This window comes from Botryllus schlosseri, chromosome 14 (assembly GCF_051294905.1).
Source record: "Botryllus schlosseri isolate E-star chromosome 14, Bs_hap1, whole genome shotgun sequence".
NCBI lineage: Eukaryota > Metazoa > Chordata > Ascidiacea > Stolidobranchia > Styelidae > Botryllus > Botryllus schlosseri.
In genome coordinates this window covers 510,191-533,391 of record NC_137249.1, presented here as the reverse complement: position 1 = coordinate 533,391, position 23,201 = coordinate 510,191, and the positions used below count along the sequence as shown (strand labels likewise).

The 23,201-nt window shown below is 42.4% G+C and overlaps 3 protein-coding genes across 3 annotated transcripts in view; 1 reads left to right on the top strand and 2 right to left on the bottom strand.

The window, feature by feature from the left end:
- LOC145455305 (uncharacterized) overlaps positions 1-23,201 on the top strand; it is a 105,805-nt gene that overhangs the window by 16,439 nt on the left and 66,165 nt on the right. The window lies entirely within an intron of this gene.
- The window catches only part of LOC145455231 (uncharacterized), a 35,872-nt gene continuing 13,282 nt past the window's right edge, over positions 612-23,201 (bottom strand). Inside the window, exons 2-5 of the mRNA XM_080333178.1 lie at positions 8,383-8,445; positions 6,307-6,354; positions 1,936-2,079; positions 612-775 (exon numbers count right to left, since the gene is read on the bottom strand). Of these exons, the coding sequence (XP_080189304.1) occupies positions 612-775; positions 1,936-2,079; positions 6,307-6,354; positions 8,383-8,445 (419 nt within the window). The remainder of the gene's footprint in view (positions 776-1,935; positions 2,080-6,306; positions 6,355-8,382; positions 8,446-23,201) is intronic.
- Positions 9,751-13,299, bottom strand: LOC145455914 (uncharacterized). The gene is made up of 4 exons (XM_080333944.1): positions 12,924-13,299; positions 11,723-11,831; positions 10,965-11,107; positions 9,751-10,910 (listed from the first exon to the last, which is right to left on the bottom strand). Exons 1-3 carry the CDS (start codon positions 13,202-13,204, stop codon positions 11,075-11,077), a joined length of 423 nt encoding a protein of 140 aa, XP_080190070.1. The 5' UTR covers positions 13,205-13,299; the 3' UTR covers positions 9,751-10,910; positions 10,965-11,074.

Genomic DNA, 23,201 nt, shown 5'->3' with positions numbered 1-23,201 from the left:
GAGATTATGGGAGATGTGGTACCGATGGATCACTGGGGCCGAAAATACTTTAGAAATTCTCCATGATAATTCCATGTTTACATTCGGTGAACGTGTCTACAATTGCATGCTGGCAAAATCTTTCCTCACATACAGAAAAACTTTTGACGTGCGCGAGCTATGGGACTTTTGACAGGGGGGTGTAAACTAAATTTCGAGCGGCGCATAGCCTACATTTTTCTTTGTAACCTTCAACACGAACAAAAAAGCAATTATTTTTAATGTGAAGCGTATCTGTAGGGCTTGTATCAGGCTATGGTACCCATTATTTTATGCAATACCTTCCTTGAGTGGAATTTTTTTCGATTCATGTACAATGTTTGTAGGGTGGTGACCTATGATACAAGAGCCAAATCAAGCAAAATAATCAAGCATACCTACTAATCATGCGACAACTGAGACATGCCTACGTACGGCTGAACATCTTGAGGCCTGCGATCATCACATCTCTCATATATTTGCGATAAAAATGCTGAGACTCCAGATTTCGCGTCGTCAGCCGTTGTTTTGTTGAAGTTTCCGCTCAGACTGCATCGGTTACACTATAGCTATATCACCAGGCGCCTTCGCGTTCAGAAGCGCGATTGTACGACTGTCGTGGCTTCGTCGAAGATGCAGCTTCTCAACGGCTGGAGAGTTCTGTTCAGTCTTATTGAGTGTTCTGGACGCAAACACGACCGGCCTTTCTGGCTCAAAACAGCAGCGACAGCCGGACCCTGGACCGATGCGGAAGGAGCTGGAAAAGGAGAACAGAGGTTCTTTGTGACGTATCTGGAGCGGAATGCTCAACTGTATTTAACGGCCCAATAAATTCCCTTTTTTTTCGTCATCATCTTGATTTTCAGCTCCATATTTCCTGCCTTTGTCAGTTGATACGACGCTTCTAGGCCTGACAAAATAAACCCGAATATTTTTGGTTGGCAGTCGGCAGGCCTAATCGTCAGCAACTAGTGTAAAGCTGGATAACTAGAAATTTTCAGCTCTCTTAAAATGTACAAACCACCGGTCTATGTGAATCTCGATTGGAACTATTGCAATTGTCATTTGAAAATTCCTATTTGGAATCGAATATTCAGATAATGGACTCACGAGAAAATTCAAATCTGAATTAATTTCCCTCCTGTTTCATAAGTTTCCTTGTTTTATTAGTTCCCTGTACAAAATAAAGTCTCAAAAGTTTCATAAGTTTGCTTGTACAAAATAAAAGCAAATTAACATTGTGACTTGATTACAACACTGATATGACTACTTTTCAATACTATACTTACTCAAGTTGATTCAAACCTAATCAGCTCTACTTGAACTTGAAGTAGTCTTGGGCTGCTTCGAATACGTGTGCACTAGACAGGCTTCGTGGTACGTCAGCCAACGAACCGTGCGGCGTGGGAGACGCCGGTCCGTCGAAGAAAGATATACGCAACGAATCAAAAGTAATTCCTTCCGGAGTCAAATTACATGTACAACATTAACAAACATTCGCTCTGCGTTAAAGCCATGCACACCGACTCGTACTTGCGTCAAATATTAACTCAATATCGATTGCGGAAAAAAAGTAATTCTATCAAGGCTGGCGTATCCTGATCGCTCATGTTCTCGGCAATCCTGTTACAAACGCAACTCTAAATCTAGATGGCGTGTTCTTCATTAATAACGTTTGTAACATAGTTTGTCACCACGCTTATGACGGCTCGGCGCAATTCATTGATAGAATAGGTCACAAAATTTATAAATGAAAATCCTCACCCAACCAATGATCTTGCAAATCGCCGAATCCTTTCACGTAATCATCCCAACCTCTGAAGAAATCAACGTCTCCGTTCATTCTTCGCTGGAAAACCTTTCATGAAAATGGAAATAAATCAAAAATTTTCCGCAACAATCGCGCGTTCAACTCACGGTCCGGGTTTCCTCTATCGTCAGTTACGTCACAGAATACACCCCTGAATCCAATGGTGGGTATGTACGAGTTGAAGACTCCCCCAGAATCATTGCGCGCTAACGCTGATTCCAATTGGGCGTCCTGACAACTTCTTACAAGAGCTACAAATACAATTCGTTTCATAATCGTCAATCGGCGAATGATAGCGATGGAAATCTATCCAGCCTTTTGTCTTTTCTAAACATGCTTTGCTAGATCAGATCCACGTTGACGACTCGTTGAAGGCATGCAGGTCAAATCTGACCGTAAGTCAACTGCAAGCCTCGTAAACATTGTGAGCAGTGATTCCCAACCGCGGCCCCCAAGAATATTAAGAAATCGAGGTATGACAAAACATTTATAGTTATGAAATACACTTGCTTGGCTTGGAATCTGGAGTTTTTAATTAGGATTGCTGGAAAGTCGTGAGTAGGCAAGTATACTGCCATGGTTACGTAACTATTGTTTCAATGCAATGTGCCATAACTTTCTAGTTGAACGAGCAGTAGCTATAGATATAGGTAAAGACAGGACCAAAACTGTCGCACGCCAACCCCCCAATTGTGAGGGGGGCGAGCTCGAACGGAGCCCAAAATTATTTCATTTATTAGCATAAATTGTGGAGTATTTTTTGAAAATTTATGCATCTTTTTCATTTTTTTGCTCTAGGCGTGATTTCATGCTGTCAAACATCTTGATTTTTGGGTACTCATCCCCAAGAAAAAATGCGCAAGATTTATAGAAATGGGCATTGGTCATATCGGCGTTGGCCATGGCCGCACCACAACACACCACAACATATTAAGTTTTCAGCCATGTATGTGCGACTTCGAGAAGTGTGTCTTAACGACCGGCAGCGGGAAAACCTTGGCCGAACAGGACTCATGCCCTTATGCTGACCGAAAACTTCGCTATATATACAAAATACTGTCTTGGCAATCCTAACCTCACGAGACAAATACCATTCCATAGGGAAAATTATATTCCAGTGAAGAAATACCAATTTGAAATCGTGTGCGCCTTTTATTTCAGAAGCCTACGTTTGGGCGATTCTATATTTTTTTGATATAGCAGACGAGGAATTCACGAAATAACATGTTACGGAATCATACGAACGGGCCCTACAGTTTCCAAGACACCTCACTCAGCTCCAGAGGTGGTCAGTAACGAAGTAATTCTACTTTTTCGAAGTACTCAAGTAGTTTTCCTCTACTTCTGGTACTTACTCAAGTAGATCTTTTTTTCGCTTCTTCTACTTCTAATTCGTAATATTTTATGAACTACTTACTTACTTATAGCTATTTCCAGTTCGTCAAGTAGAAGTAGTTTAATCCCCCAATGAGAAAGATAGCCTAAGGAATTTCGGGGCTGTTTTCACGTAGTACAAACATTTAATTTTCATAAAAGTCATGTCATACCCAGAATTTTCGTTGCGCTTCGCGCGCAGTAGATATGATGTGAGTAATATGTTTTAACAAAAGTATCGCTCAATATAATTTAGATGGCTCCGTTCACACCGCATTGTCGCCTATATACCAAATATTTCATCACAGAAAGTATGCCCCCCCCCCCATAACGCTTGAAGCTATCGTTTCGCTATCTAGCAATTACCTATTACACCTAACAGCCCATGACGTGTCCTAATCTGGAATAGTGGAATTTGATTTTTTTTAATGTTAGAACTGTTTTAGCAGACCACTGTCGAAACTTTCTGGAAAAAAGACGTGAAATATATTTTCCGGTTTTTAGAAGTAGTATTTGTATTTTATTCAATTACGAGTAACGTCGAGTTCTCATAGTTTCATAGTCTCATAGTTTCATAGTTTCAGTTCTTTTGTCTGGAAAACATACATGTTGAAGTATAAAAGCAAGTGTAGTAATACCTTATATTTTCCGTAAATAAAGCTGTTCACTATATGGCATTTTTGCGATCTGCCATATTTTTAATTAACGTATACTAATCGGGCAAAGTGTTAAAGCCGTATCCAACACAACTTCTCCGTATCAGTTTTCGACTGACTACTGACTAGGGGCATAAAAATATGGGAGAGGGCGCCATGCCATGATATTCTCTAAAATGGGGTGTTCGAGGAAACAAAGAATTAGTATCGCATTCCATATCAATACTATCATTTACATCCCATGATATGGCCGACTGCTTACTCTGTCAAGAATTGACACCTCCTGGGATGCATCAATATGAATTAAGCTCTCTACACCTTCCGCATACCTCAATTTGCAGCTTTTGACAGTCCCTGCCAACGAATTACGATCGTTTTCAAAACTACTTACTTACTTGAGTAGATTTAAGCCAGTCAATTCTACTTCTACTTCAAGTAGTTTCAGGGTGCTTATGAAAGAAGTACTTCTACTCGTACTTGAGTAGATTTTTTCGTCGCTACTTTTACTTCTACTTGAGTAGCTTTCTTGACTACTTTGACCACCTCTGTTCAGCTCTACCGGTAAATCTGATTACGTGAGCAGGTGGGACAAGAAATTGACAGCATTATATATGCAAATCCCGATCATATTGACCGATTTTATCATGAATTATCGAAAATTTTTTCGCTTCGCGCTGGCTCACTATACAGTACGCCTAGCTTCGTGGCAAAAGCGAACACGGTGATAGGGGTAGGTTTATCACACTATGGGATCCCAAGACCCAAGTTTATTTTATTTTATTTGGGGGGGGGGGCTGACGAAGTGCTGTTTCGTTCCCGCCAACGGGTATATACGCCCGAAGATGTTTAATTATTATTGAAGAGCCCTGTACCTTTTCAAACACACCTTAATTCCTCGAATCTACCTGTAAAACTAATTACGTGAGCAGAGAGAGGACGAAAATTGATGGCAGTAGCCTATATATGCAATTCCCGATCATATTGACCGATTCAATCATGAATTACAATAATTTTTCGCGCTTCACGCGTCTATAGGCTGACTTACTGAACTGGCGTAAGATATACCTTATGTATACTATTAAATCAGGGGTGGGCAACCTGCGCCCGTGCGGCCGCATGCGGCCGTAGAAGGGAATTAGTGCGGCCGTCGACGCCTAATTCAATTAGTAAGTGTTGGCGGCCGTAGACATGCGAATTGCAATTACGAATTCACTCCCGAATTTTCGAGACATTTTATTTAATCTTGAAATTTTCTTCGCGCTCAGCGCAATTCAACAAGACTTCATTTTTCGATTTGAATGCATTAGCGCCCTTCTTAATCTGACCCGGAATGGGAATCGTCAAGAAATAAAAATTCATTCGCGGCTCTGAAAAATTTTCGCGCTCTGCGCGACAATATGCACTTCCAGCAACTGCACATAACATTTCCACTCGCGATTTCGGTGCGTACAATAGGCCGTTGTGAAAATTAGAATAGTCCGGAGTTCACCGGGAATGGAAATGGACAGTTTACCATAGGTATCTTGTGTCCAGGTCGTTCAATGCGGCCTTAGGCTACAAAAAAGGTTAAGAACCGCTGCACTATGCTGATTACAAGCTCACTCACTCTTACTACTAAGAGACATAAATGAAATCTAGTAAGTGGTCAAATACCATAGCCTATCTCTACTCTACATGTGCTTAATCAAGTATTCAGAACTAGGAGTTGCAGTCTTTCTTGATCATTTGTTCGACCCAAATAGCTAAGCCACACTAAAAATATTTTAAATTTTGTCAAGCGGGAAATATCGTTTGGTTATATTTACACAAATTTTACAAAACCAGTCGATGCATTTTCTCTGTCATAGTATCATGGTATAATTCCAAAAATTGCATCAATTTTGACTGCATCGCGAAAATGCATATTGCGATTTTCTTCCTCTATGCAACTGAATTGTAATTTGCAAGCAATGTCTTTATCGATATGAGGGTTGGCCAACTTTTTGGGCCAAAGGGACACATGAGATACGAAAAGATACTGCATCGGTTACACTATAGCTATATACTACCAGCCGCCTTCGCGTTCAGAAGCGCAATTGTACGACTGTCGCGGCTTCGTCATAGCAGCAGCTTCTCAACGGCTGGAGAGTTCTGTTCAGTCTTATTGAGTGTTCTGGACGCAAACGCGACCGGCCACCTCTCCTGCCCAAGTGAATTCCCCCTATTTTCTGGAAAATCAAGTACTTGGCGCGCCGGATTGCTGAATGGATAATTTATTCGCCCATATATACCTAGATAACAATCTGTTGACTATCTCCTTTTGCTCGCGGAAACTGTAGGGTAGAGGCACCTCACCACTGTGAACTAAACCTCACCAAAACACGCTGTGAAACTATATATTACCCGGGGCCTACGATATCGTAGGCCCCGATATTACCTGAAGTTAGATTCGCATCACGGCTAGTTTACGTGCTAACGCTGATTCCAATTGGACACCGTCACAACTTCTCACAAGAGCTGGAAACAATTCAACAATTCGTTTCATAAGCGTTAATCGACCAATTTCTCCAGCCTCGATTTTTCTAAACATGCTTTGCTCGATCAGATTCATGTTGACCCCTTGAGGGGATGCAGGTGAATTAAGTCATGTCATCTGAAAGCCTCGCAAACATTGTGACCATGCGGGTCAATTCTTTAATCAAAAGTGGTCAGCAACAAAGGAATTCTGCTTGTAGTAATACTCAAGTAGGTTTTGACTACTTTCGTTACTTACTCTCAGTGTTTATGACATTAGAATACTTCTACTTGACACTTTCCAGGTTGTTTGGACAAACTATAGGTTTAGAATGCTGACTACTTTTCTTAATTGTAAATCGCTAATACTTGAACATCTACTTCAGTACCTCAGTGTTGGGATGACTCGAGTCAGGACTTGACTCGAGTCAGACTCGAGTCAACTTTTTCGAATGACTTGACTTGACTCGAGTCACTTTGCAAAAATGACTTGACTTGACTTGACTTGACTCGGCGCTTCAAAAATGTGGATTGACTCGTGACTCGGAGCAAAATTTACGATGAGTCAATTTCAAATCATCAAGTAAAAGGTGTCGACCAAATCATTGTGCATGTTCGGATTATTCACGATACGCCGTTGTACTTGTGAGAGCAACCAGTCATTCACTGATTGTACGTTTCACTGATCCTATTACATCACAAATACACTGACGGCATACGAAATGATCACAGCTTGCGTTGTCGTAGTAGCAGATTATTCTAGCAACGGCTCTGTCCTTACATCGCACGGCGCTCACCTTTACCAACCCTCTTATATGATTTAAATCTAACAAATATATTTTATGCATTTATATCCTCACGGATGTGTATAGATGACTAGTGTATTGTACGATATCAATTTCTTTCATCTACTCGACGCTTCGTATTCGATCCTCTATTTTGGCTGATAATAAGAGAATATATAGCATGTAGCTCAGAGCTGTCAAACTCAACTGACGTCGCGGATCGAATTCAAATATACAGATCAATTGCGGGCCGCACTAGTCAAATGATTCCAAAATATTAGCCTACTAATTTTTAACAGACTTAACTCAATATATGCACTTTTTCTCATTCTCGGAATCGGGTGTTAATGTCAGCGATTTGCTCCTGACGATAACTACAATCACATCTCCGCTGTCGGGTTGTTATAATGTGGCCTATGAACATACTCGAAATTTGCTATCTTGAAGGAATATTTATTCGTAGTATTTCTTACTACGAATTCGAGAAATGTGTTGGATAAAATCACGCAATTTTCAACATATACTTGATGTAGCTATACAGTTACTTACGTGTTTTATTAGCAGTTCTACGTGTGCGTGGGCGATATAACGCATTTTTGCAGTATATTTAACTTCGTTAATTCGTTATTTGATTCAGGATATATGACCAATTGATCTCTTTAACACAGCTAGTAAAATATAATGAATTTATATGATCACTCATACTTCGAAAAGTCAATTTGACTTGAATTGTGACTTGACTCGTGACTTGACTTGACTCGAGTCACCTCCAAAAAACGAGTGACTTGACTTGACTCGAGTCACCTTTGAAAATCGATTGACTTGACTTGACTCGAGTCAAAATGTGCAATGACTCGAGACTCGAAGGTAGTGACTTGATCCCAACACTGTAGTACCTACGATGACTATTTCGGCCAACTCGGCCTTTAATACAAAATTACGGTAATAAAGGCAGTGAGGGCTATAGCCTAAGAATAATTAGAACGATAGGTTCGCAGTTGATGGCAGGTCATGACTCACGAGTAGCGAATTCCAACTGCAATCTAGCGCGAACTTTTTTCAAGAAATGAAGAGATTCAACAGTGGTTGCATTTTAACTTCATGCATGCCGGCATGGCCGCAGACTAAAGTAAATTTGAATCCTATTCTTGGCCACAGATTTAGGTTTGGTTAAAATCCCTGGCCTAGTTGATCGTTTGCACTATGATTGATCAAATATTATAAAACAAAATAACCGACCATGTACCTGTCTTCGGATTGACAAGGTGCGATTCCAAATCATTCGTTTTGATCCTCAAGGCGTTCAACTCTGAAATCACATAGACACCGCTTATAGGCGCCGGATTAGCAAATTGGAATATTTGGCAGGACACACATCTACCAAATGCAGTTACGTACGTCCGTGGGTAACTTTCATACCTCCCCTTCTACCGTACCTCATGCAGCTTGAAGTGGTTTTGACAAATCGTCGAAATTGATACTTGTGTACTTATATCTGCTACAGACTTGACCTCTCTACAAACCAAAGCTAATTCCTAGATTTGTAAGATGACTGCTTGGATGAAAACCAACCGACTAACCATTAATCCAATTAAGACTCAGGTAGTGGTCTTCAATTGTAAAGCTACCTCAACTTTTTCACTAAGGGTATCTGATGTCATTATTGCACCCTCAATCCATACAAGATATCTGGGAATTATCATTGACTCCAATCTTAAATGGAAGACCCACATTTTCAATCTATGTAAAAAGCTATCTGCTACGGCCGGAATTCTAGCGAGACTGAGACATTCTCTCCCTAGACAGACCTTGAGAACCATATATTTCTCATTATTTCACCCTCATCTGCTTTATGGATTATGTGTATGGGGGAAGACCAATCAGACGGATTTAAACAGAATCTGTGTCATCCAAAATCGAGCCATAAGAAATATATGTGGCATAGATTCTAGGTCATCTGCTACTCCTGGTTATTTAGCTCTCAGGATACTTAAGCTACCCGATTTGTATAATTATGAAATGGCAGTGGCTACTCGTCCAGTACCGGACGAATAATTTTCTCAGGCTATTCGTCCGGCACCGTGTGACGTAGGCCCGTTACTATGGAGACTGTATGCGTTTTTGACAGGCTTCGGTTTTGTACATTATTTATTCGCATTTCTGGTTACTGATTTGAATGGTTACTGTTACTGATTTGTATGCTCATAATTATAGCTCCGAGGGAAAGTTTACGCCATACTAATAATTGCAAATTGCTGTCGTGAAAGTACCAGAACTTGACGCCCACCTTTACCTTTACAAGATATGTTCACCTACGCTTAATGAAGTAAGAACAAGTAGGATACTGATTTGTATGCTCATAATTGGAGCTCCGAGGGAATGTTTGCGCCATACGAAGAGTTCCGAAGTGCTATCGATAAATAACCGGATGCAGTCAGAACACGAACGATTCGCTGAAATTCTTGCTGCCTCCACCTATTTCTGAACTCATGCAAGCGTCGTTGACCTAACCAATTGTATGTGAACTTGTACAGCTAAGACGGAATTGTCACCTCTGCTGTACTACGAGTACTCATACTTGATGTTGCTGCGCAGTAATGATTGGAATACCAACTGAGAGAGACTGTGCGTCTTTATTTTCATACAACAGAAATACAGAACAAATGGACAACAGCAATGATCATACAGAAAACATGTGCATGCACAGTATTTGGTGTCGGATAGGAGAGATCGATACAGCCTTGGAAGTCAAGTGGTCTGATAAAACCCGCATGAAACAAGTATATGCCTACATTGTCTCTGCATCATCCGTCTGTAACGAATTGTAGTTGAAGATGAAGAAAAATTAAATGATAGCAAATGAATGAATGAAGCAATGTCTGGGCGAAGTAGGGCAACAGTGTTAATACAACTATCAGAGGTAATCAGGTATGGCAAGAGTGTTATTACGGCGACAAGAGGTAATGAGGTGTTATTTTTATAATCTGCCATACAGCAATTCACAGATGGTAATCCATTCAAAATGATAGGTCAGTCGATAGATCTCTTGGTTAGGTAGCTATTAAATGGGCCCAAGCAGATATTTCCCTTCGACGAGGGTCTTGTATTAAGGGAGTGAACAACTTAAGCAGGTATGAAAAAGTCATCGAACACATACGACAAACTGTTCGAAAAATATTTGTGTATAACTTTCAATGTATATATGATCATTGGGTGTTAATCTGGTATGCATGCTGGCATTTCCGCACATTCCATATTGCAAGTGACAGTAAATGCTGTGCATACAATTTGCTGCTTCCAAGATATTCAAGCATTGATAGCGTGTTTTCACTGGGGACATCAATTATGAAAACTAACATTGAAGTACTTTCAATGTCAAAGTTGCCGCTACATATTTTTCTTACAGAGGCATCTATTATTTTTTGCAGCGGCCACAGAACCATTTGTTTTGTTTCGGGGAAGTGTTTAATCCAGCACATAGGAGATGATCCCGGTTGAGACAGGAGTCACAACGAATTGAATTGCTCTTTGTAAGTTGAAGGTCGCATACTCCACAGTACCAGTCCTTCTGACTATATTTACTTTGGAATGCCTTCATCACAGCAGCCCATCCATCATATGCGAAGTTATTTTTGATGTGGAGTATATTCACAGTCTCATCAAGGCAGCTGTAGGGGATGAGACGAGTGTCAGACGTGACAGACTTACTGCCCAATTCCTTTCCATACACTGCTTCATTAGTGTCTGATGGTGATACAAACCATGACAGCATCACTGCGAATGAGGCAGAAGTGAAATTTGCTGAGGTTCTGCATGAAATAAACTTACATCGGTCTCTGTCTTTAGGATGTCTTTTTGTAAATGGAACTGGAGCGTCACATTTCTTCTTCGGAAGGCCAACCACAGTTTGTTCCAAGCCTTTTGGGAGTCCTCTTTTTTCAGTTTTGATGGCAGATGAATGTTGGAAACATCTGAAACAGCAAGATCAGTTTTATTATAGTGTAGCAAGATAAAGTTTGGATTAATTTGACACCAACCCGTGAACTTGTCTGGTGTCATGGTGATTTTGCTACAGACTACGGACACTGCTGGGGTGCTATTTTCTGCATCACAGACTTCGGACACTGCTACAGCGCAATTGACCAACCAATTTGAAATCGTGTGCGTCTTTTAGTTTAGTACGTATGGGCGATTTGATTATATCTTTTGACATAGCAGACAGGCCACGAAATGTCATTACGTAACGAAGTCATTATACCCACGGGTCCGCCCGAATATGTTCAATTATTATTTACGGGCCCTACATTTTCCAAGACACCTCACTCAGCTTTACCGGTAAATCTGAATACATGAGTAGAGAGAGGATAAAAAATTGACAGCAATATTTATGCAATTCTCAATCATATTGACCGATTCAATCATGAATGGTAGAAATTCGAAGGCGACCTGCAATAAATTCCGATAATATAACGGTGATTATGCATTAGTTGTCATTTATTGAATCATCAGATCAAAATGAAAAAAATATAACGGTGATTATGCATTAGTTGTCATTTATTGATTCAATAGTGATAATCGCATATTACCTTGCTCAACCCATGGTTATGCTGTTCATTCATACTCTTCACTATGAGATACTGCCCATCCTCTGATGTACCAAACCTGATATGAGCTTGGCACTCTTTACGGAAAGTGCTGCAATGAAATCGTGATACGTTACCCTGTGTTTCAAGCGTAATGCACAGCATGTGTGGCAGTGCCGCTGCTCGTATTCCAGTAGCGAGCAAAAAAGGGGGCACTTCGTTATTCTCCACACATCGAGAAGTGATCCCCATGAAACCAATGCTTCCCATGAACATGTGAAAATTTATAAACGTTAAAATAAATTGTTTTTCGCGTTGGGGTGGGGATATCAGGGTCGGGTGGGTTAGGATTGGGGTGGCGGGGTTGCGGTTGCATGTGTGGGGTTAGGATTGGGGTGGCGGTTGCATGTGTGGGGTTAGGATTGGGGTGTCGGCACGCGTGGGGTTAGGATTGGGGTGTCAGCACGCGTGGGGTTAGGATTAGGGTGTCGTAAGATGAAGTGGTGGGGTTGCAGTTGCATGTGTGGGGTTGCGTATGCGTAAGATGAGGTGGTGGGGTTGCATGTGTGGGATTGCGTATGCGTAAGATGAGGTGGTGAGGTTGCAGTTGCATGTGTGGGGTTGCGTATGCGTAAGATGAGGTGGTGGGGTTGCATGTGTGGGGTTGCGTACGCGTAAGATGAGGTGGTGGGGTTGCAGTTGCATGTGTGGGGTTGCGTATGCGTAAGATGAGGTGGTGGGGTTGCAGTTGCATGTGCGGGGTTAGGATAGGGGTTGCGGTTGCATGTGTGGGGTTAGAATTGGGGTGCCGGCACGAGTGGGGTTAGGATTAGGGTGTTGTAAGATGAGGTTGCATGTGTGGGGTTAGGATTGGGGCGTCGGCACTTGTGGGGTTAGGATTAGGGTGTTGTAAGATGAGGTGGTGGGGTTGCAGTTGCATGTGTGGGGTTAGGATAGGGGTGGCAGGGTTGCGGTTGCATGTGTTGGGTTAGGATTGGGGTGTCGGCACGCGTGGGGTTAGGATTAGGGTGTCGTAAGATGAGGTGGTGGAGTGTCATAGGAATGGGTTGGGGTTTAGGCTGAGGCTAATCCAACCCTAATTTCACGATACCAAGACAAAATGCTCATGGGGAACATTGCTTCTTGATGTTCATGTGGTTGTGGACCTGGTGGAAATTCCGTATCATACGTAAAGCTTACTTACCGTTGGTTAGGTCGAAGACCCTTAGATAAGCTCTGAAATCTGCGGCTGCCGTGGATGCAGTGAAAAGATATCTGGCCATACTTGAGCGCATCATTGAAATTTCGCCGAGTGATTCGCTTTCTTACTGCATCGAGCGTACGTGAATCTCTCTTGTAGAGCTGGACGTAATTTTCTTTCTGGTATTTCTCCAAAGCACTTTTTAAGTCTTCGTAAGAGGCGAACTTACTCTCGGAATCCATGCCGCAGTTACGGCCCACAGTTCCGGAAATCCCGGTACCCATTCTGCAGTTGCGGCATGCTTACGCCGGACGAATAGCCTGAGGAACTTAATTCGTCCGGTACCGGACGAGTAGACACTTCCTTATGAAATAGCCAACCTGATGCATAAATTTACAAACGGTAATATCTCTCCTTACTTTAATAGCTTGTTTGAGCAATCTTCCACTGTGCATGGGTAGACGATTTCCACTGGCTGCGCATGGGTGGCGCCATTGTTACGAAAGGCTGGCCAGGTGTCGGATCGGAGGTTTTGAGGTTTTGATACCCCATCACTTTTGAAGGGGCGTAACGTAGGTTATTATAGTTGTAGATCTATATGTGTCGGTGCCTGCATATAGCATGTAAAAACGAAGCCGAATGGTGTCTCACACCCTCATTGTTGCGTTCCTATGTGCATTATGCAGTAATGAGAGAGTGGTGAATGGTACCGGTATAGCTTGCATCGCAAAGGACAAGAAGCTATAAAGAAAGATTGTATTACGTTGGAACATAGGAGAGGTTACTGTAGAAAGGATTTTATTTAAGCTTTGTGTATCACTGGCATAATTTGTGAGAAACTTGTTATTTATAACATTCATTTCCATATACTTCTATCATAAACATCATATTATATGACATATCATATTATTATTGCCTCGACTCCTATTTGTGTTTCTTCTTCTGTTACCTCCACTGAGCTACATCCTCTGTAAAAATGACTGCACTGTATTAGTCCACTGCAATAGTTGCGACGAGTAGTATAAGACCTTTACATGTGATTTCATGATTTCCAGTCAAATTTGTTTATTTTTGACGAAGCAATAAATTGTCACTGTCTGTAGTTTGTGATTTACATTTCTAGATCACTCAGAGAATATATGAGTCTGTGAAAGACATTTCCACGATAGTGATATCAGGCTCAGTCAGTGATTTACATTACTAGAGCTCTCGGAATACAAAAGTATATGGAAGACAATTCCGCGATGTTAACATCTGGCTAACGCATTGCTGCAGACAGAATACGAGATATCGCTCTGTCCCATCTAAATTTCCGTGGCAAAAGATTTCAGTCGAGCAACAACGAGTGAAGAGAATCTCTGACAGATTGTGTGTTGACGTGGATATTTTTCTATATAGCCTACTCATAGAGACAGATCGAACCAGTTCGTACAGCAGGGTTCACCAACTCAATACCAGTCTCAAGGCAACATCGAGACGAAATAAGTCACACATAGTTACCACACAAGAACTAGTATTTTATTGAAGGAATATAAATATAACAAAGACTATCGGGACCATGAATATCATTTTATTCTACAGTATGAGCTGCGTACGATACCTGACAACAGTTTGCATAACAGTACTATCTGAAAGACATCTCTTAATCTTGTGGGAATCCCCAAGTGGTTTTCTAAGACTCTCAGTCTTGGCAGTATCTGCGCCATCGCACGTCAAGCCAAGATACCCCACACATTCTGTCTCGATTAAATGCTGTTACCATCGCCGAAGCTGTTTCAGCTAGTGAGACAGGCCACCCCTGGGTTTTTCCACCCAGATCTGTGGTTTTCGAGCATCCCCTGGGTCTATCAGAGTGTTCGTCAGGTCAATTTTACGCTCGAAAATCAATTATTAGACCATTATTAGATCATTATGTCGTGAAATGTACGTCCTTCAGTTCGAGTTCGCCATTGTCGATGGATTCAGCTGTTATTGTAACGGGAGAGTCTTGAGAGACTGTTTACATTTTATAGTTTCACTACTAAAATGAGATGCCTTGCGATGCGATGGAGCTTCATTGAATGCTGACTGTCAGGCACTTGGCTGCAATCATGTATGTCTTCATCTTTGCAAACTGAAGATTGAATGAGCAAATAGGAGTCAATATTGTTATGCCGTTTTTTTGGGTATGCCACATCAAGATAGGCAATCATCTCCAAATAAGTTTCATGCAGCATTAATGCCAATAAATGAACACAGTAAATTAATATGTACCGGTGCTGTGTCTGAGAAAATGAGAATACTGAAATCCATGTTTTCTACAAACATTTTGTAGCCTAGTAATCAATGTTCCCTCTAATTTTTGACGAGTCTGCGCACACTCACCAACTTACTGCGCAGAGCCTTGGACAACAGTGCGTAACGACTAAACAAATGGTCCTCACTTCAGATTTTTTGTGCGCAACTTGAATTTTCTGTGCGCAGAGACCGTGTAAGCACTGCGCACGTGCGAAGCTTCGAGGATACATTGCTAATAATCTATTATTTCCAGATCAACTGAATTTCAGTGCAAACGTTTCAATGTCCACAAACGTAAAAACTGTTGAATATGCATAGGCTACACCGGTAGCCATGCATCTGTTCGCGACAATAAGAAGCCAAGAACTACGTTCTTTACAGCTCCAAGCTGAACTTCTTACAAGATGTTAGCATAAACTAATATTAAATCACCTTATATATACGCGGCTTCCTTACATTCCAATGGCACGGTATTCAGAAACGTCGGCAAATAACCTCGTCAGGGGAGCAAAATGTGACTGGTTCTAAACTTGGCCAGTCATACACTACTGGCGCCAGAGCGCTGGAAATCGTCTATTCTACTAGATCATCGGAATCTGGTCATCTTTATGTTCACCGCATGAACTCCAGACTGACCCAACAGTCCATTGAATATATGGGCCCAAATATTTGGAATGACGTGCCCAGCAGTATCAAAGAGCTACCTCAACATGAATTTAAAACCCAATACCAGGATTACCTTTTTTCAAATTATAATTAGAAATGAGAGTATCTACTATCTAGCACCCGTTGATTTAAAAATTAAACATCTATTTATTGACTTCATATTGCTTTACCTAGTATGTTGCCATGGCTACTGTCTTTGCTATATATTTGTGATTATTATTTTCTTCTATTTGTGATTATTATTTTCTTTTTATGTTGCAGACTGTCCACTGTTATATTTATTGGGATGAGTGCACTTGATTATTTCACTGCCATGGAGGTGACGAGTAACAAGGCCTTTATAGGCCATATCGTCACCTCCAGTCAACTTTTTATTTTTGACGAAGCAATAAAATGTCTGTCCGTCTGTCTGTCTGTCTGTCTGTCTGTCTGTCTGTCTGTCTGTCTGTCTGTCTGTCTGTCTGTCTGTCTGTCTGTCTGTCTGTCTGTCTGTCTGTTCGTTCTACTTGGAGTTGAGCTAATCTTCACAGCATTACTTCTACATTGACATTCTGGCTGTTGCCAAAATTGTTTTCACGCTGTCCACTAGGGTTGTTAAAAATTTGGAAAATGTTTGGAATACTGCATATCCATGGCTTATTCTGTAGGTTATTGTTAAAAAACAATATTGGGCCTGAAAGAAGCTCGCAGGAAACTCGGTAAGATTTGTCTATATGCGTTTGAAAGTCGTTGGTGAAGAGTGGGCGGGCCACCGACAGCAGAGTTGCAAAAAGGCGGGCAATCACGAAAGAACGGTTCTTGATTGGATAATCGGCTAAGCTTCAATGATTACTGCAACAGCTGACTCGGATTCGGGTGCTTCGCTTTACTATTGAAAGTCTGCTTTGCTGAGGTCGAGTCTGTTAGTAGCGGCTGTGGTACTGCTGTACAAGCGCGTTGTGGGTTGATGATTCATTAGTAGTAATATAACACGTGTTCTTTGAATGCTTTAGAGCCGATAGCAGTAGTTTATGATTTGGAGCACCAATATTGCAGTCATGGCAGAGGCAAAACGGCGAAAGATTGTACACATGCTGCAGCGAAAAACAAGATCTAAATCTGAGCAGTACCGTACTTGGTCGGATATACTTGCGATTACATCTGTGGCTCGAGACTACCTACTATACGAGACGCAATGAGATACTTTCTGCATATGAAAGAGCATTGTCCTCAGTCAACCCCTACTCATGAACTATGTAATGTGGTGGTGGATGATGTATGACAGTGTGGAAATGGCGAGGATTGCGACAATGCAGAAATCACATGTGGTGCGATCACTGCAAAACCTGCACGAAAGATGGCGTGACCACATGATATGTCCACCTTAAGAAAAGCTTGAGCACTTGAGCAGTCTTGACAGAAAACAGCAATTCAAGACTCTGACTATTCCTACAGGTTTTCAAGAACGAGCAGCAATGACAGTTGATAACTTCAAGCTACTACTGACCAGAAAAGATTTCTTTACACGGGATGACTATAGACAATGTGTGACTAATGCTCTTGCTCATCTCGGTGCAGGTGAAGATATACATCATCACAAACCTGGTGCAACACACCATGCTAGATAGATGGGCACAATTCTGTATGCTCAGAAGATGTTCATGTGGGCTTAGCAGTTGCATTACAAATCTGAAGAAGTGAAACTACTGCATCACTTGAATTTGTTTTAGTTCACTTTGATATACCTGCCTGGGTTGATTCCAGCATCGGTCGTGATGACTTGCTGGTAATGACTTGAGATTCACGCAGGACATGTTGAGTTACAAGGAACATGATGAACAAGTTTCCAAAGCTGCTTTACAAAAGCTTTTAAAATATGACTGGTATATCGTGGAGGAAACTGCTGTATATGCCTTGTTTAGGCCGAGTGAAAGCATTGAAATCCGAGAAAATATGGCAAAGGCGCTCCTGCAGGTAGAGCGAACTTCAAGTTTCAGAAGGGGCCCGGTCTCGTTGAGTGCAACTGTACATATCAACAAGGACGCTACTTTGTCTGATTTTATTGGGCCACAGTCGTGGTACATATTTGATCTTTTTGAATGCTCTTGGGCGTGGCTAACTCGACCGGTTGATGTTTGGAACTTATCAGATTCCTACACCAGAATGAGCTCCTACATCAGTTCTGTCAAAGTCGTTAATGGTGCCGCAGAACGAGGTGTAAAGCTACCCAGCAAATATTGCGACGCAGGAATAGGGTATTGCGGCGACAAGCATTTCGTGGCTAGTCGGTCTTTACAATGGTTGCAATTGTACTGCAGTACGTCTAATCGTTTGATTGTTATTTAATTTGATTAGTTAATTTAATTGTTGCGTCGTCCGTTCTCGTTTTCCTTTATATTCCACTGTTGCTGTTTCATTTTCGCCAATCGACTTCTATATCGGACGAGCAAGCAATCTTGCGAATTGTTCCGACGCGGCACTGGATTCAATGAGTGGCGCTTTATCAGGTGTCGGGATCCTGTCTTCTGCACACTAAACCTTGCAATGGGACCTCGCCATTTACGTATCATTATAAACTGAACAAGCTATTCCACATTCTTCGTCTTTGGACTGCTTGTATTAGAACAGAAGATATTTGAGATACGCAACGCTTGCCGAGGTCCCATTGCAAGGCTTTCTAACTTGTCATTTAACGACTGCGCGCCGGATTTGAAATCCAATTACCGCGAGGCCTATTCAAGATTGCTTTCAGCAGAGAAGACGCTGCGCAGGGATCCTGACAAGTCGCGGAACTATGACGCTGCAATCATGGATTATGAGAAAAACGGGTTCTCGAGAAAATTAACGCAGGGGGAATTTGAGCAGATTGGTAAGCTTCCTCATTACTTTGTCCCGCACCACCCGGTATTCAAAGAATCCAGCACCTCCACTAAGCTTCGCATAGTATTTGACGCGAGTGCTCGAGATCGTCAAGGTATGTCGCTGAATGACTGTCTACTCAAGGGGCCTAACTTGTTACCCGACATTGCGTCTGTGTTACTGCGTTTTCGTACCCACAGGATTGCGCTCAGCGGGGATATCAAAAAGATGTTTTGCCAAACGGGGGTTGTTCCCGATCATCAAAGGTTCCAGTTATACCTTTGGCGTAATTGTGACTCTACTCGACCGCCCGATGTTTATGTTATGACCCGGGTGATGTTCGGCATTACCTCTAGTCCGTTTCTAGCAATTCAGACCATTCTGCATCACTCTCGTTTGCAGAGAGAGGATGTTGAAATTTCAAACATAGTTGAAAGAAACATGTACGTAGACGATGTGCATCTTGGTGGTGATAACGTCGACGAAGTACTCGCATTGCAGCGCCGATTAGTCGATTTTTTTCGGGCAGGTGGATGGACACTAGTCAAGTTCGGATCGAATAGCCGGGAGTTGATCGAAAAAATCCCGCAGAACGCGAGATTGCCGAACTGTGAGCTGGATTTGGACGATGTGAAGTGTGGCGAAGCTTCTTCGTTAGGGCTAAAATGGCATACACTTAATGATCTGATGTATTGTAATGTGACTCCAAAACTCTGCGAGCAAGACAAATTGGTTACTAAAAGAACCATGCTCAGCAAAGTCAGTCAAATTTACGATGTTTTCGGATATTTTGCAGCCTTTGTACTTCGCGTCAAGATTCTTCTTCAGGATTTGTGGAGGAAGAAATTGGATTGGAACGATGAAGTCGATGAAGTCACAGCCGTCAAGTACCGTCGATGGACAGAAGAACTGTCCTCGCTTGAATCTATAAAGATACCAAGGTATTTATTCGTTGGGCTTCGGCGTTTGAAGAATATTCAGCTTCACGGATTCGCCGATGCTTCTGAAGCTGCTTACGGCGCCGTCGTATACATCAGAGCCACGGACGAGGAAGGTACAGTAGTGATTCGTTACCTGATGTCGAAAACGAGAGTCGCTCCTTTGAAAGCTATGTCCGTTGCGCGACTAGAACTAATGTCGGCAAATTGCCTCGCTAAACTAGTTCGGTATTGCTTGGACGCTTGGTCCTCGGTTCTAACTGTCGACAACATTTATTTGTGGTTAGACTCGGAGATTGCTCTTGCCTGGCTCGCCAAACCGAGTACCTACTGGAAAACCTTCGTGAGAAATCGAGTGCAGGAAATACATGATCTCGTCTCGCCGGACGCCTGGCGTCATTGCCCCGGTTGCGAGAATCCAGCAGACCTACACAGTCGCGGCATGAGTCTACACGACTTGAAGTCGAGTAGCGTATATTGGTATGGACCGCATTGGTTAATTGAGGATGAGTCATGTTGGCCAACCAAAATTCTCCCTAACAATATGACTCTTGACGCCCCATTGTTGGATAGAGCAAATAATGTCCTTGTCGCTCAAATTAAAGATTCGGTTCCATTTTTTGAGAAAGATTACCGCGACTTCAACAAGATTGTTCGTATCACCGCGAGAATTCTTCGTTGGAAGAATCGCAACTTTTCGACATTGGACCCACATTGCAACGACGACCTAATTGGACCGAATGAATACAATCTTGCTAAAGATCACTTATGGCGCCTTGTCCAGAGATCCGAATTCGCGCGCGACTTCGACGATCTTCAAAGTGGTAAAGACGTGTCGCGTAAGTGCATATTTATCAACATGGACCCTCAGTACGATGATGATCGCAAATTGATTGTAGCAGGAAATCGTTTGCTACTATCCGATTTACCGGAGTCCGCTAAACATCCCGTAATACTTCCTTCAAAACATTCTTTCGTCGAAAAATTCATCTTGTATGTTCATGCTACGAATTGTCACTCTCCACAAGATACCACTATTGCGATCATCCGCGAATGTTACAGTATCATTCATATTCGAGGCGAAGTAAGGCGAGTCCTACGTAAATGTATCACATGTCGACATTGGCGCACGAAACCCTTGACCCAGAAAATGGGAATATTGCCCCCAGAAAGAATTCGTGAAGCTCCTGCATTTTCAGAAGTGGGTCTTGATTTCACGGGTCCCGTTTATATCGACACTGGTACGAAAACCATGCAGAAGGCGTACATCTGTCTATTTACCTGTCCTCACAGTAGGATGGTTCATTTTGAATTAACGAACAGTATGTCGACTGAAGAGTTTTTAGCTGCCTTGAGACGCATGATGAACCGAAGAGGTTGGTGCAGAGAGATAATCAGCGACAACCAGAAAACTTTCAAGAAGGCCGAGAAGATCATCGGACTATCCATCCGTGCGTTATTCAAAGGCACTGCCGATAACGAAAAATTGCAGAAGTTCATGACTGACAACGGTATTCACTGGAAATACATAGTAGAGCGTGCGCCTCATCGCGGAGCGTTCTACGAGAGAATGAATCGCTCTCTTAAAGAGCCGCTTCGGAAGATATTGGGTAAGGCCAGTTTAACCTACGTTGAGATGTATACCGTTCTTACAGACATCGAATGCGCCCTCAATCAAAGACCGCTGACCTATTTGGGAGCAGACTCCGGGAATCCGCAGGCTATTACGCCGGCTCATCTTTGCATTGGACGTCCGCTTGGTCAACTGCCGTACTTACCTACAAGCGCCAACGTCACAAAGCGGTTCCGATATCTGCAGACCCTGCTCAAACACTTTTGGACAAGGTGGAACAAGGAGTATCTTCCTTCGTTGCTTCGACGAAACAAATGGAACATTCAACAAAGAGCTCCGAAGATAGGAGATGTCTGCCTTATTGCAGAAGACGGGCGCAACAGACCGAGTTGGCTCACGGCACGAGTCATCGATACGATTGAAGGCAAAGATGGCCTTGTAAGGACGCTCAAGTTGAAAACGGCAAAAAGCATATTGAATCGCCCCATTCAGAAAATTCATCTGTTAGAACCTGTTGACTGACTACTGTCGGTCAAGGGGGGGGAGGATATTGCGACGCAGGAATAGGGTATTGCGGCGACAAGCATTTCGTGGCTAGTCGGTCTTTACAATGGTTGCAATTGTACTGCAGTACGTCTAATCGTTTGATTGTTATTTAATTTGATTAGTTAATTTAATTGTTGCGTCGTCCGTTCTCGTTTTCCTTTATATTCCACTGTTGCTGTTTCATTTTCGCCAATCGACTTCTATATCGGACGAGCAAGCAATCTTGCGAATTGTTTCGACGCGGCACTGGATTCAATGAGTGGCGCTTTATCAGGTGTCGGGATCCTGTCTTCTGCACACTAAACCTTGCAATGGGACCTCGCCATTTACGTATCATTATAAACTGAACAAGCTATTCCACATTCTTCGTCTTTGGACTGCTTGTATTAGAACAGAAGATATTTGAGATACGCAACGCTTGCCGAGGTCCCATTGCAAGGTTTAGTGTGCAGAAGACAGGATCCCTACACCTGATAAAGCGCCACTCATTGAATCCAGTGCCGCGTCGGAACAGCAAACACCCGATATCCCGTGGAGTTACTGGTATGTCCACAATTGTTCCCACTCGTCCCACCTCCCACCCTCAGTGACGGAGGACTTGCTCAGTATGCCCAACATTGGACGTCAATTTATGTAACTCCAGGTGACTACCAGAGGAAGTGAATTTTAGAATGCTCCTGTGCCAGTCACCATTGACCATTCCAGTGGATGTCATAATGGTGTGATGCCTGGATGCCACCTACACAGGAGTTCGTCAGGATGTCCCTACTTTCTATGAATTCAAGTGTGCATTGTGCAATCAATGCAAAATAGTTTTCTGAATACACACTCATGAATGTCATGATACATTTCACCATTTGTAATCTATCGGAGTGAATACGAGAATGCTGATTGATGATATGGCGATGATTTTCTATCGCGCGGAACTTCAGAAGCCCGGCTATCGATGATCGCGGTTGCACAATGCACATTGTTAGAGATATAATGTACGATATAGAGACATACAGCTATTTTATTGTGACATTACTGGATCGAAATGTCCACATCAAGGCAAAAGATATGTTATTTCAAATATACCGTATACCCAATGCATGTGAAATCTTCCGAAATGAAAACTTGACATCCGTTATAATGGTATGGTGATGACTATTCCAATCACGGAACTACTCAGTCTGCCCGGCTATTATCGATAATTGAGGCCGTACTGCGCAAGAGGCCAGCGATAATGCATATAGCTCAGTGATATGAGGCATTCCGATACCTGTCGAGTGTCGAGCCGAGCACGCCTGTTGCTTGAAATTCATTCAACCATAAAACCAATAAAGACTGCGTTCTTCTGTCTGGCGAGCATGCGCGCGCGTGATTCAGTTTGAATTTGAAAGAACAGGTTTTGTAGTAATGGCGGAGTGACGGGTTTATCACAGGAATGGTTTACTTTAGAAT